The sequence below is a fragment of the Camellia sinensis genome, chromosome 4, assembly GCF_055761805.1.
Source record: "Camellia sinensis isolate YWXY chromosome 4, ASM5576180v1, whole genome shotgun sequence".
In the NCBI taxonomy this organism is placed as follows: domain Eukaryota; kingdom Viridiplantae; phylum Streptophyta; class Magnoliopsida; order Ericales; family Theaceae; genus Camellia; species Camellia sinensis.
The window spans coordinates 80981658-80997167 of NC_138964.1; the positions used below are offsets into that span (position 1 = coordinate 80981658).

General features: G+C 38.2%; 1 protein-coding gene across 8 annotated transcripts; it reads right to left on the reverse strand.

Annotated features, from left to right (window-relative positions):
- Window positions 1–762: 762 nt before the first annotated feature.
- LOC114303377 (KH domain-containing protein At2g38610) lies at window positions 763–9657 on the reverse strand. 8 transcript variants are annotated; one of them, XM_082925229.1, is made up of 7 exons: window positions 7898–9657; window positions 7771–7800; window positions 7299–7634; window positions 6882–7145; window positions 6639–6730; window positions 5001–5152; window positions 2162–3804 (listed from the first exon to the last, which is right to left on the reverse strand). In XM_082925229.1, the coding sequence occupies exons 4-7, from the start codon at window positions 6959–6961 to the stop codon at window positions 3451–3453; spliced, it is 678 nt and encodes a 225-aa protein (XP_082781355.1). In that variant the 5' UTR covers window positions 6962–7145; window positions 7299–7634; window positions 7771–7800; window positions 7898–9657; the 3' UTR covers window positions 2162–3450. The 8 variants fall into 8 exon arrangements, 7 of the variants coding, with proteins under 7 accessions (XP_082781355.1, XP_082781357.1, XP_082781353.1 ...); XR_014366713.1 differs by adding an exon at window positions 763–1953 and having other exon boundaries at window positions 2425–3804; window positions 6882–7800; XM_082925231.1 differs by lacking the exon at window positions 7299–7634.
- Between the last annotated feature and the right edge of the window lie 5853 nt (window positions 9658–15510).

A 15510-nucleotide genomic window follows, 5' to 3' on the forward strand; every position in this document is an offset into this window, starting at 1 on the left:
GGAAATAAGCATTGCATATCCATTTGTTTTTAGAAAACACTTTGGAATTTGCTACTCGCAAGTAGGCTAAAATACGGATTTCAACGAGTTTCTCCAACTCAAACAATCTAACCTTCACACTGCTGGAAAAATGACTTTTAGCGGCGTTTTAAAAACGCCGCTATATGTATGAAAAACGCCGCTAATTTCTTTAGTGACGCTTATCACCAAACGTCGAGGACGCGGCCGTCGCTATAAGTTTATGACGCTTTAAAAACGTCGTAAAATTAGTATAGGCGGCGTTTTTAAAAACGCCGCTAAATGCGATAAATAATGATAAAATGACGTCATCCAATATTTAGCGACGTTTTTAAAACGCCGTGATAGATTTTTTATTTTAAAAAAAAGTCCGTTGGCACTGTAGTGGCGTTTTGTAAAAACGCCGTTATAGCTCTTTTTTTAAAAAAAAATTGTTCTGAATCTGTTATATATAACTAAAAAACATACCTGTAATAAAGCTGAAAAATAACAATAATATGAATAAAATTTTACAGCTACTTCAATATATTGACTAAATAAACATTACATGATTGTGTCTGAACCAAAATCAAACAACAAACACAATCAAAAAATAAAAAGAAAAAATAGGTTAAGTCATTTGCTTGCACATGCAAATGCAATGGAATAGTCAAGCATATTACACATCATTACACTGCAGAATAGGGATTCGTATTCAATTAATCATAATAGGTTCATGTACAACAAAGACAATTTTTGAGCTTTCAAGCTTAACCCAACGGATAAATCCTTGATGGCATTCCTGCAACTACTGGGCATATCCAACTTAAGGATTAGAGTTAGCTGAGCTAAGCTGTTCCAATGGTTTAGTATAAATTTTCAATAACAACATGTAGGTTATTGCTTTATACCTTCCAAGACAGAGAAGCATCGAGCATCCCTGTTGCGATGGCTTCAAGGCGTGAGCCCTTATCCTGCAAAAGTGAGTGGTCAATGTTATTAATCTACAAAAATATAAATTTTACATGAGCGCCTCAATGTAATCTTCATCTTTTCATTACTGGCATCAATTCGAACCACATTTGCAGCCATATACATACACATGCACAATTTGAGAAGGCAAATTATCACTTTCACAAAAGGTCTCTCTAATCATCAAACTATCAAGAGTCACACAGATTAAACCCAAGGTAAGATTTCAAATTACAAATTAATTATGATTCACTTTTATTTTTAGTTTTTGGGAAGAGCGATCATGAATATACGCATCCCAAAACACGTGGTCAAAAACCAAAACTAGAAGAAAAAACTCGATTAGAACAAAAACTACGGTTGGAGCTGTAATTAAAGTTATAGTTTACCTTGAACTTAACTGAAAATCATGACTTCACATAGAACAAAAACTAGAAGAAAAAACTCGAGTCAGGATTATGGCTGCTTGAGTTGAGTTGGTCAGTTAGCACCAAAATAAGAGTATTATCAACTTCACTTTTTCATTATTAATGCTATCTGCTTCAGATTTTGACATACTAGTGCATGTCATTGCTCGATTTTACAAGCCATGTCATTAGTGGTGGATATGTAAAATGAAGTGATATGTGATGCAAAGTAATTACTATGATGCAGAAAGAACGACATCAAGCTTGAATTCTAGAAAAGAATTCAGTTGTACTTTCGTGTATCATCTATAATCCCTAGGGTTCTTCAGTTGCAAAAATTGTCAAATTTATTCTATTTAGGCTTAAATTATGACTCCTAAGCAAATGAAAATGAGATTTTCAAAGAAGGCCCAAGTTTCTAAAGTTATGAAGCACCTAGAATATAATCACTTTTGTCAAAATGTAAATTTAAATATAAAAGATACCTGCACTTGAAGTTGATCCTTTGCTCTTTAAAGTGGAATCATTTACTGAAGGCTAAATTTTGAGATCTGGAAACTACTGTTTGGTCAACCTGCTGAATTTTGAGATATAGAACTTTTAACATATATGAAGTTCGAAAAAATTTGAACACAATCTATAAGTGGGATAGCTTTGATATGAAAAAGGCCAAAATAAGAACAGAGAATGGTAAAATAAAATTATATATGCTCATCGTATATAGGGACAAACAACAATGCATACAATTATACTCAAAATAAAGAATGAGAGCAAGGAGCTTTTACATCAAACTGAAATTTCAAAATAGTTAAATTTGCATTAAATTTGCAGTATAAGGCTTGACATCATTGTTCTTTTTCCATTAAATAAAAATGCTCTCAAATATGCCCTGCCTTAAGATGCACCTTAGTTCAACTGAGTAATGCATATGATAAAGATGCTCTCAAAGTTTGAAAACAGCATAGCACAAGCTGAATCATCAAAAATATTAATAGACATACCACAATGCAGTGTGTGGGGTCCAAAATGACCAATCCAATTACCATACCAGTTTTTGCGTCCTGTGATGCAACACTATCTTCAGCCTCATAAGAAGATGGCTCTCTGAATGAAATCCACAACCACAGTAAGTAGATGAGCCATGCCAGAGCCATAACCCATCCGGGCAAATTGTTTTCATTAAATGTAATATTGAAGAGCTTAAATTGCGTTTGGAGTAAGCAAGCGAGACCAGGACCACATGCCATTCCAAGGGCACTGGCACTAACAAAACCTGCAGAAGCCTGCATTCGCATTTTAAGAGGTTCACAATCGCTGATATAACGCCTGTTAACAGCTCTGGCAGAACCCAACCTGCAAGATTGATAAACATAGCATTGTTGATTTGTTATGTAAACAAATGAACATGAATAATATTTTCATATAAAATATATCATTATAAAATGCAAAAATTTCAATGAGTCAAGACTTAATCCGATAAGGTATGAGCTAAACATATTAGCTTGATGCAATCTTACCCAGAGAATATATTCACTCTGTTTGGTTTTGAGTTTTCAAAAATAGTTTTTTGAGTTTTCAATCTGTATGTTTTTGTTTTCAGTGAATTTTTTTTATCATTTTAATCAAATTTTTTTAGTTTTTAGATTCACTTAAGAAGTACGATATCTGTGCAAAAATCTTTCAAAAATTTATTGAATACAACAAAATATGAAAATGTACTGAATCTTTCTTCAGATCTCAAATTATGCTAAGGCAACATTTGTAACTAAATATAAATTAAATTATTTACTAATCAGTTGACTAAGTTAGTATAGTTATTGTGGCGAAAGCATTGTAAGATATTGTGCAACGAGTTTGAGCATACAAAAATTTCAAGGGAAAAAAAAAAAAGAAGAATGCAAAATGGTCTACAATAGGATTTAAGCAGACTTGTTAAGTAAAATAATACACAAACTTTCAAATATTTTAACAAATGAAAGAAGGAGAATGAGAATGAGAATATGATCACCTACCCACAACATAGGCGGCCAATTAGAAGAACATATATGGAGTCAAGATCATAAGCCAAGGCATATCAGGTGTTCCCCACAAGAAGAACAATACTACTAAATACAAAAGGTCTCATGTACGATTTATTTGCCCACACACTGAAGTATATTGAAGAAAACACCTGTGCAACTGCCATTGCCCCAATCACAACACCGCAAATGGTTGCAGCAGCTCCAAGGCTTATGGAGTAGTCGTCTGCTGTTGGGACAATAATGTATGTGTTGACCATATACAAAAATGTGTTGACTAAGATACATACATACCCAGCTGCAGCAACCACAGATTCACAGCTAGAGGCAGAGCCATCACTGCAGAAGAAGTCAGCATTGATATCTTGTTCATCACAGTTCTGTTTTCCTAAATGCTCTTCAGAAAATATCTGTAACAAACATAGCTACAGTTGTAATGTTTGTTAGATGGTTAGAGTGTTTGTTAGCTGAGTTAGTTACTGCATTAGTTACTGAGTTGGTTAGTTAGTTACTGAGTTAGTTAGATATTTTCCTATTTAATATATTGTACAGTGTATATGTGATTCATTGAATAAAAAGAAAAGTTAGAAAAGTCTTTCATTCTTTTCAGAGGCCAACGCAAGTATGCAGGCACAGGATTGACTTGCTTGTTTTCTTCATTCCTGTCAGCTGCATCATATAATAACAATACTAATAAGAAAAGAGCAAACAAAGCTTATCCAAAGCTATACATTTGCATGAGATTTCCACAACTACATTATGGCCGTTGTGAGCTCTATATATGTGCAAAACAGTTACTGCAGACGGAAATCCACCCCTGGGACACTACTAAACAAAGTTTATTACTCTACGCAGAACAAGGCAATCCAATGGTGATGAATGCAACACTATCTCTATAATCGTGAATCTTTTTTTTATTTATAGGTAATATGTAATTATGAGCATATAATTAAAAGTATACACTCCAAAGTTTAGAGAAAATTGGACACTAAAAACATACTCCCATGTTGATAAAATCTGTGTAAGAATGCGAGATGTTATACGAGTTGCCAATCAGACTACTATCTTCCAGGTAAATCATCCACACTTACTTTTACAACTAGTATTATTTCCCAACTGAGACTTGAATTATGCACCTTTTCCTAAAGCTTATTCTAAGTGGTGTCAAACAGAGATTTTTATTTTTATTGTTCACCATCCAGATAATACACAAAGTTTACAAAGCCGATCAATAATATAAAAGATATTATATATCCATTTGTTCAATTTGAGTTGAGAAGCCAGGAAGGCATGGGTATGACGTTGAGGTATATTCATCAAAGAGAACCTCAAACCAATTAACATTGACAATATAAGTCCATCACTTAATTACAGCTACTGTTTAGTTCTAGGTAGGCATGAATCCGATATTGTACATCCATAACTGGTAATTATTGCCAATAAAATTGATGACAAAGAGCGATAAATTTGTAGCTTAGCTTCAGAATACAGGGGAAAAAGGTTACATAAAAAATAAATTTAAAAAAAAAAAGAAAAAAAAAGAAGAAAGAAAGATGGACTGCCAGACCTAAATTAATGCTAAAGTAAAACCGAGAAGACCAATTACCTCCTGAGGAATGCCATTCCAGCCACCCAACCGTGATCCTGGAACATTTGACATAAGGTTTGAAGAAGCCATGGGACAGGGGCTTCTATGCCGCAGTCTGTCAAGTTCACCAAAACCTTGGTTGGGCATCATACCAGAAACCCGTAAAATCTCTGTGGGGAGATGAGGACAATGCAGGGTGTGTAAGAGGAGTCACAAAAAGAGGACGAGACAAGGCAATATTGAAAATGAAATAGAAATGTAGTTACAAGGTCATTTCAACTAAATATCACAAATAAACAGGTAATGCCTGACCTACAATCCTGTTCACTTAATGCTAGAAGCCATTCCTTGATTTTCAATACCTACAATCCTGTTCACTTAATGCTACATAAATAAATTCTATTTATCTGTGCCAGTTTCCACACCAGCTTTTTAAGGCAATATTGAAAATGAAGTAGAAATGTAGTTACAAGGTTATTTCAACTAAAAATCACAAATAAATTCTATTTATCTATGCCAGTTTCCACACCAGCTTTCTAGTCAGCAAGTGTTTTCGATAAACAAATACACATGAAACCCAAATGCCAAAAACATTTGAGTCCATGATAATACAAATGTTGCAACTTTAAGCACCAGTTTCCATAAATAACTAATTTCAATTTACAGTAATGCAATGCAAGATATATCTATCTCTTACATTACTTCCAAAGGAAATATCATATTTTGGCATTGCCACTAAATCAGGTATAAACTTAGGATTTATATGGTCAGACACCCCAAGTCATGCTGTGCATTATACAAGTTCACTTGGAAACTGAAGTAAATGGTTGCCAAAGCTCACATAAAAAGTCAAGTATTCTTTGATAAGACAACAATATATATGGTAGAAGCAGTCCAGTCTACCAGTCCAAAAAACTTAGGAAAGCAACTGCGTTTTCAAAACCAAAAATGAAATCTGTGAACAATTAAGATGATGCCAAAGGACCCCAGCATGCCCATGATAATTGAATATATCTTTTGTGCATTGCATACCAGTAAGGGGGAAAAAAACAGTTTTACAGCATTTCTTGGATCCATTCACTCAACCTCAGACCAGTTTGAAGGTAGTCATTTTAGCATTCCAACAAAGGACCTCTCTATTTGGCCATTGGTAAGAATTGGGGTCATAACCTCTAGGTTTTTGGTTCAACTCTGGGCGAAGCCAAGGCTTTCGCTTTTTGCCCGGTGACGAAGAGTGGTGCATCTCATTACCCCAGGTTTGGGTGTCTAATCTAACTTGAAAGGGATCATGTCCCGGTTATAAAAAAACAAAAATTAGAGGACTGACATTGTACACTATATCTACTTAAGTGTCTCAGATCCTATGGCAAACGCAGTGAGTGATATCTACCTGTTCCATGGGAAATCCAAGTTTCCCCATAGAAAAATCTAAATCAGATGTGCATGCGATTGAGGAACAAGAGAGAGAAATGAATACAATGATGTACTACCAATCAAAGCCAAGAACTGTACGAAATAATCAAACCAATTGAGTGGAATCAAGCTTCTACTTTGTTCACACAAGCAAACACAGTACTGTGCCAAGCAATGCAGCTAAAACCCATAAAAACCCTAGATCCAAAACCCAGAAATGGTAGTACCCAGTACAGAACTAACCTTGATTCAACAGTCTGTTACATATCGGAAGAACTTGCATGAAGGGTGCAATCTTCTGATGCTCTGCCAACAGCTCCGACCAGTACTGATTACTACACCAAGATGAGCAAAAAAAGGGGGAAAAAATGAAAACCACATCAATCAAACCCCACGTAACTTCAAATTCAAGTCAAGTGATCAAAAAAACATACAGAGAATGAAGAGCAAAGAGAATTGAACTACAAAAAACAAGTGAAAGTATACCTTTCAACATCTGGGGTACTTCTAATCTGCGGAGAAACAGCCCTTGCAGGTGAGAAGTTGGGATTGTAGAGGCCTGACATCGCTTTTTCGAAGACCTCTCTCTAATCAATGGAACCCAAAAGGGCTTAGACTTGCAGAAGAGAGAGAGAGAGAGAGAGAGAGAGAGAGAGAGAGAGAGTGAAAAGGGTTTGTATAAAAAGAAGGGTAGAAGCTAGAAAGGTCTGTGAAATTTGCTGGAGCGCCTAATCCTTTTGATAGACATACCTGGATTACATAATGTGAAATAATGTAATATAACAAAATAGAGAAGATGACTTGTTCAATTATGTAATTTAATTTTCTTCATGCAAGCTTCAAATAAAAAAAATAGGTCCAACTAAGAACTAAGTTGTAAAAACAATATGGAATGAGAATCACCTCTAATGACATAAAAACCAGAATGAACTACTTTCCCATTTTGAACTATCAATAGTGGTAAAACCGAATTTTGTTGACGAATTCGTTCACCATCACATTGAGCATCAAATGCCACAAAACAAATCTATTTTCATTCCATACTCATATATGAGCTGATGTTTTAGGGTCCCCTTACAAATATATTGCCAAATTTAACAGGTGAAATTCCAGGCATACCCATTTGAACATGTAGCCGTAATGATCATTCCATGTATATGGAATATTCATGCCAAATATTCCGGCCACCAAAGAATAGATGGATAAAGAAACAGTTCCTGAACTTAGAAAAAGCTCTAGCTGCAGCCATGCAGTAAAAATATGAAAAATTTCTATTGTCAAGACATAAACTCCGCAAAGTTCAGTTACTTAAAACAGACAAACAAGAAAATAATCAAGACTATCAATATCATAAAAAGCACGCATAATAAAATACCTGAATCAACTGGTTTCGATGATTGTCAAGCTACAAAAAGGGAACATGAAGTGTATTTAGACTAACATAGGTAAATCCCAACCAATTTAACTCAATCAATTAATTCAAATTTTATGTCCCAGTTTACCTGAATATTAATGTAATCCTCTGTATCATCAATATACTCACGCAGCTGCAAAATTTGTGAGCATGGGTTTTAGTTGTGAGCATGGGTTTTAGCGGTTTTTCTATGTGCAATAAACAAATAATAAATAGGGAGTTTGACAATTTCTATGTGCAATAAACAACTGAATAGGGAGTTTGACAGTTTTGATGAAGATTGCCAGAATCTAGCTACTTTTAATAGACACTAATCAGGATATTACTTGTGCAGAAGACACATTTTTCCTCAGAATGAAGCAGACCATACAATACCATTAAACCCAGCTTGGAAACAAAAAGGTTATGCTCAGAAAGAAGGAGACCAGTGAAGAACTACGCAAAAGCCAAGATTGAGCAGTGATGGATTACTAAGGTTTGACTTGCGCCCAAATAAGCTTCCTGCCTAAAGTTAACTTTTTCCCTTTTTTTTTTTTGTTTTTGTTTTGATCAGCAACATTTAGGCTCCAATTGGATATGTGGATTTGAAATGAAGGGATTTGATGTTCAACTTTATAAAATTATAAGAAAGTTGATTAATGGATATAGATTGATAATTCTAATGTGAAGGATGCATAGAGATAGGAAAGATGAATTTTGTTAATAAATTTTACAAGTACAATCATTCATTAAAGGATTTCAAATAACCATATTCACTCAGATATTTCAAATCCATTAATCTAAAACTCTCAAATCCATTGTTGAAATCCATACCTAGAATATTACATTGAACTAAACGTTATACTCCTTGAATGAGTGATATCAAATCCATTCATTTCAAATCCATGTATATATATATATATATACCCTAGTGTTTCCCCTGTATATCAGATTTTTATCCATAGAGGTCTTGGCAAAAGAGAAATAATCAAAAGGAGATGCGGGAGGAGGGAGGGACATGGGTCATATGGCTCTTGGAATCTACAAGATGACCTTAATTTCATGACCAACTTAGTTAGAGGTGAATAACAAATAGGTCATGAAAATTCCACACAAAAAAAAAATTAACAAGAAATGGAACATGTATACATTTTTAATTGATCATTCTGTGTATCTAAAAATTATCCTCATAATAGAATTAAAAAATATATACTTTTTTTTTCAAATGAAGTTAAAATACAAATTATCACCATTCTAATAACAGAGAAGTAAATAATGTGAACTCAAAAACCTTCATATCCGAGCTTTCTGTCACTTGATTTTCAAATAAATTGATGTCAAGACAGTTTAGATTTTGTTTGAAGGGAAAAACTGTCACCAAAACTCCGCCATCTACTCCGCCGCCACCAGCCCCACCACCGCCTTCACCGCCCCTCCCTTCACCGCCCTCTCGTTGTTCACCTTCACCGTACACAGCTTGTACAGCGTCGTCATCGCGTCCTTCTTCCCCCTATTCGATCCATTCATCAACAGCGTTATCAAGGGCGGAATCGCTCCGCAAGCTCCGATCGAAATCTTGTTCTCGTCGATCAACGACAAGTTCAGCAACGCACATGCCGCTCTGAATCTTCGAAATCGCTCTGAACAGCCGATTGATATCGATCTGAATCTTCGAAATCGCTTCGAAATCGCTCTGAACAGCCGATGGAGCTTGTGTTCTTTGAAGCTCTCTTCAAGAACAGCCGATTGATCTTTCGAGAGATGAAGTTTCTTCCTAGAGTACTCTCCTTCGTCTTCTTCGTCGCTGAGAGAGAGAGATATGTGTGCGTATAAGATAAGAGAGATGTGTGGCTATAAGAGAGAGAAAGGGCACAGATTCATGAATAAGGGTTTCAAAAGGGGCGCGTGTATGCACCGCATTCGGAGGCGTTTCTAAACGCCTTCCATTACAAAACGGTGCCGTTTTGGTTAAAAAAATATACGGCGATTATAAAAACGCCGTTAAAAATTAAAAAACGTGACGTTTAATAAAACGTCGTTAATTAAACGCCGTTAAATCCCTCGTTTCCTGTAGTGTCACCCACAGGCATTCAAACAATTTATCACATAAGCATTTAGCCGCATGGCAAGCATACTGTCATGGCAACACTCACAAGCATGCGGGATGCTAAAGCTAAAATACTTACATCGTACTCCGTGCCAAAACGATAAACTAGTTAGCAAACATGCATGTCCTAGTTCGTGTTAAGAATGGCTAATGCATCGCATGCAAAAATGCAATCTAGACAGGCTCGGCTAACCCTAAACATGGTATGTGAAATGCGATCGATTGATGCACGTATTCAATTTTTGAATTGAAGTACAAATGCAGTTAGCATGATGTACCGAGCCCGGTGCATGCAAGACGAATGTATGGATGCACGCATGCATAGCATAAGGTATGCTAAATTAAACATGCCCTAATCTACCATCATAAGCAGGTAAATAAAAGGGAAGAAAGACGTGAGGTTGGAAGACATTCACACACTCACCCACACTTATTACAAATTTTCCCTCACTCAGAGGGACCAAATAAATAATACAAATTAATTAACTACGCAAGCTAATTAAGTATTACAAATTGCCTAATTAATTAATAAACTAATTAAGCTAGGAAAACAGATAAACCGCCTCGGGAGGAGGGCCAAATGCAGCGCATGCCCGGATCTTGCTCGGAAATGCACCGCCATGTATAGGCTGCCTCTGTTTTCCTTCTTTCACTCCTCTGGAGGTTGTCAAAACCTCAGGACTGCTTCCTTAGACATCGGGGAGCACCACCGGCTGAATGGAATTGCCACCGACAGTGAGATGTGGCCACCGGCCATTGGTGAAGCTATCGGCAGAGAAAGGATTGTCGGTCGGCACTTGACACTGCCGGTCGGCAGAATGTTCCTGCAGAATCTGCAATTGACAGCAATCACCAAGTCAAGGAACAAGGCATGCATGCAAGATGCAATGCAACCTAGGCATGCAAGCTAAGGATGCAACATGGCATGGCAAGGCACTTATGCAAGCATACAAGCAAACATGAGGCAATGCAAATGGATGAAAAGATGGACTTATGCACGATTTAGGCAACTCTAAATAGGCCCAAAACAGCGGCCAAAGTGACCAAAATAAGGGACCAAATGCACATACACGCATGCACATGTTAAGGCCAACACTTAGGCACAAGTGAGGCAACCCTCAAACACATTTGAAAGAAGGATATCATGGACAATTAGCATGCAACATAAGCTCTGAAAATCATGTTAAAACATGGTGCCAAACCAAGCAACAAATCAAGCTAAGCATGCAACAAATGACTCAAGTGCTCAAAGTAAACCAATGGAGTATTGAACTACACTTAGCAAGACCAAACATGGCATGAACTAAATGACTAAAAACAGAATTTTAGCACATAAAATAAAGCCCAAAAGACTACTTAGATGGCATCTAAATGGCTCAAATTCGAAGGCATGCACAAGTGTCAAAACATGGAGCATACTACACAAGCTTCCAAAGCATTAAAGATGCGTCCAAGGTAAACATATAGGCATGCAAATGGGACTGAAATGACATGGTAGATGGTTCCAAATCACCAAATCAATACAAGAATGGCATGCTACACACTCACACACTTAAGGCCAACAAGCCAAAATGCAAAGGGGCTATATGATGCGTGCCAAATCCGACCCAAACAACCATGGACAGACCTAAAACATGGCAAAATATGCACAAAAGCTTCACAAGACTAAGCCTAAAACATGCTCTAACAAGGGCTAACAACCTAAGGCACATTGAGGCAATAACATGGCATTACATGGTAGGTATGCTAAGCATGTATGGTGTACCAAAACCAACAAAAAATAGAGGTATAATATGACATATTAAGCACAAAAAACAGCCAAGGCATGGTCAACATGAAGCTTAGCTAAGTGCTCCCTCAAGAGGCCAAAAATGGTCCTTTTCAAGGACAACAAGGAGAGGGGGTGGCCCTCCCCTTTTGGAGACTTCAAGGCACCATCTCTACCACTGAAATCCCTCAAGATTTCAGTGGTGAAGAGGCCCAAACACCAAAGTCTCGAAACTTACTCAAAATGGCTCACAATGAGGCCTTACAAGGCTTAAGAGGGGCCAAACACCCTCAAACCACAAAACACTCTTAATAAACAATCAAGAGGGCTAAAAAATAGAACTTTTTTATGTTATACACTAAGCACAAAAATAGTTCAAAGATAGGCAAAAACAAGATGCAAAAAAGGGGTAAAAAGGGGTAAGATTCTCACCCTTGAAGACCTTTTCAACAATGATGCTCCAATGGCCTTCCTTGGCTTGAATCCAACACCAAAACACTAAAACCAGTCCCTTAGAACCTCAGTAACCAAAGAAAGGTGAAACACTAGGTGTTTATGTGCAATAGTATGGACTAAAACACCTAGAACACTAAAGAGAGGGAAAGAGAGATAGGATATGTATCAAACCCTAACCCTAAAACCAGAGCTTCTCTCTGTCTTTTTATCTCTAAAAATGTCTAAAGTCTCTCCCTAAAGCCAAGAGACAAAGCTCTCTCTTATAGAGCTTATTGTCTTGTAAAGTGTACGGGGAGCAAATATTCCGGCGTGCCCGTATTCCTTTCCTCCAAGTTCCGTCGATGTCCGATCACCTGCGAGCCAATAGGGGTGAGCTACCCGGCGGTGTGTGGCCGGAAAAACCCTCCGACGGTCAAGTTAGCACACACCTTAGAGGGAATAGAGAGAAGGGAGAGAGTGTTTGAGTGTAAGGATTTTCTTACAGAGATGTTCGTATATCCCGTATGGGGGGCGCAGACAGGCTTATATACCTTCTGTGCCCCATATCCACTCCCTGTCATCTCCTGACACGTGGCTCTGCTATCCCATCTGTCAGCTTAAACCATGCCGTTCATCACCTGCTCTCAACTGCCTGCCAGCATAGCTGGAGCTCGGCAGCCGAGCTGCCCTACCTCGGTCATACCATGCTTCATACCTTAAGCGCCCGACCGGATAACCGAATGAAGGACCGGGCTAGGCGGCATCTCGGCAAAGCTTAGCCCGGGATCCTCCTTTGGTCGGTCTTCTCGCCGGTCAGTCAGCTACCTCGGCTGACCGCGCCTTTCCGAGCGCCGGCCTCTCGGTCTGTCTGATCTCGACAATCCTCAGACCGAGCATCCTGGTCTGACCGGTCACTTCCTGGCCGAGCACCTTCTGCACGGTTCGGGGCAGCACATAGTCCAAACTCTGCCCGGCCCAAGTTCTGGTAGCCCATCTCCGGGTGAACAGTCGATTATCTCGGCCCACTGCTCTGCTGGGCCCCCAACCTGTTCGGTTTATACCTCGGCCCAACGCCGGAGCATAAATCACCCTCTCATAAAGCTTACAAGACAAGCTTCATAAGAGGGAGATCCCTCCATACACGTGTATGGAGAGGAGCCAAAAGCAAGACAACTGTCTTAAAATATCTGCAAAAAAAGATGCACAGTAGTCGGCCGGCCAAAAATGCCATTTTGGCAAAAAATAGTGCCGACCGGCAGAAAATAGTGCCGACCTGCAACAAAAGGTGCCGACCGGCAACAAATAGTGCCGATGGCAGCAAAAACCAGCCGGTGGCCTCTAGCCACTGCCGGTGGTGTGTGGGGATGCCTCACAAGGCATTCCCTGCCCCTCCAAGGCAAAACACAAGTGTTTGGTGTGAAACCAGACACTAAACGGTCGAGTTCGGAGATCCTGAGGCAAGGCGCGCGAGCCGAGGCCTCCGGGAACTCCAAACGAACACAAACATGGATAATCACCGAGTGTTCAAACGGTGACGTCCAAGTCTTGAGGACGGTCAAAAATGGGGTGTCCACAATTGGCCTCTATTTGGCCACTTTGTGGTCCTCTGTTTGTCATGGATCCATTGACCTCTGTTCTGACTGTCACTTCTGTGACCTCTGTTCTGTTCTGTTTTGTACCATAGTTATGGTTGTTTATATTTCAGTTTCTACCACTTAAATAATTTATTTACCAAATTAAGCTATGTAAATGTTTTGGCTTAACTAACTATCCGTGGCTATTTTGTATTCCCTATACTCTTGGCATAATAGTTCTCACTCTACTGTGTGCTTATAGCTGTTACCATTTCAAGTGATGAGATGTAAGGAAGACCCATAATCTCGTGTAGTGGAACCTGTGCAAGAAATTGATGCAGATCCGTTAATTTGTTTTTCTTTTCTTTTCTTCCTGTCGTTTTTTTCTAATGGCCAGTCGCTGCATAATAAAATAATAAAATCCTATGGACGTACTTTTTTTTTTAAATAGTATAATGAAATAACTTTCTATTTAATTATTTTTATTTCCGTTTGCCTCCGCTTGCAGTTTAATTTGCTACGATTAGAATAAGTTAGTAAGTTGCGATCTTAACCCTAAGCTCTAGGGTTGGGTCGTGAGAAATATGGTATCAGAGCAATGGTTCATTCAAAAAAAAATATGCTATTTTAATTTGATTAGAAAGTTCGAAAAGTTATAATTAAATCTATAAATAAAACTATATAGCTAGATAAACATAGTAAAATAAATATTTACCTGCAACGTTAGTCCTTTTGTGTAAAGTCTCACGTTTCTTCTGGTGATGTAGGAATGTCCGAGATTAACCTTAACGAGGAATTTTGGGAGGAGCTTGGGGCCATTGATTTAGATAAGATTTTAGCAGAACACCCCGCCCCCGCCTCACCTGAAGGATGGGAAGATTCAGAGAATATAATTAGAGGACTGCATCCAGGCCTTGCCCAATTAATGGGTCGGCCAATCTACATACAAGCTGACCCTACCGATGTCCCACATTTACAATGGAGACAGAGCCGTGCCTATACGCGCGGACATTTTCTTGGACCCACTCGTGTCCTCGACGTTGCCCCAGGACATGACCGCCCACACTACATCATAGACCCTTTACTCCCAGATTTTGTGGCAAGAAGGGGGAACGTGTATCCCGAGGACTACATTTTTACCACGGTCCCTAACCCATTAGAGATTATTAATGTTCAAAATGTTGACTTTAACAATGACTTGTCATATATCAAGACACCCGGCTCGATTGCCGATCGAGCATTTTTGGGATGCATACAGTTCATCCCCATTTTCACAGTCCAGGCAGCGTAGATGTGTTTTGGTGTGGTCCAGTTAGGATGAGAATTTGAGCTTTTTATGCAACACTACTTCACATGGTTGTTTGGCTCGTTTGACCCACCACTCTAGATTTGGTAGAAGAAAACATTTTTGTACCCTAACCATGATGTGTTCTAATCCCCTTTTTTTTTTTTTGTGTGTGTGTGTTGTTGTACCACATGGATGGAACACTAACATATTCTGACTTTTGAAACAAAGATCTAATATTAATTGTAAAAATAGTAAAGTTGGTATTTTATATAGATATAGATTGCGCTATACATGCTTATATATATATATATATGCTGCATTATGAATGTAATGCCTCGTTTATTACTTTGTAAAATGGCCAATAATGGTAACGGAAGCGAGTCATCAGTCAGTGGCACTAAATCGATGGAAAAAATAATGGAAAAAGTAGTTACTAGCTTTTAACAAGCCTTGCAGACTAACATCAACAATGGGATGCCAGAACGGCGAGAAGAGCCAGTTACCATAAAACAGTTCCAGGATCTGAAACCTACCACATTTACCAGTGGCC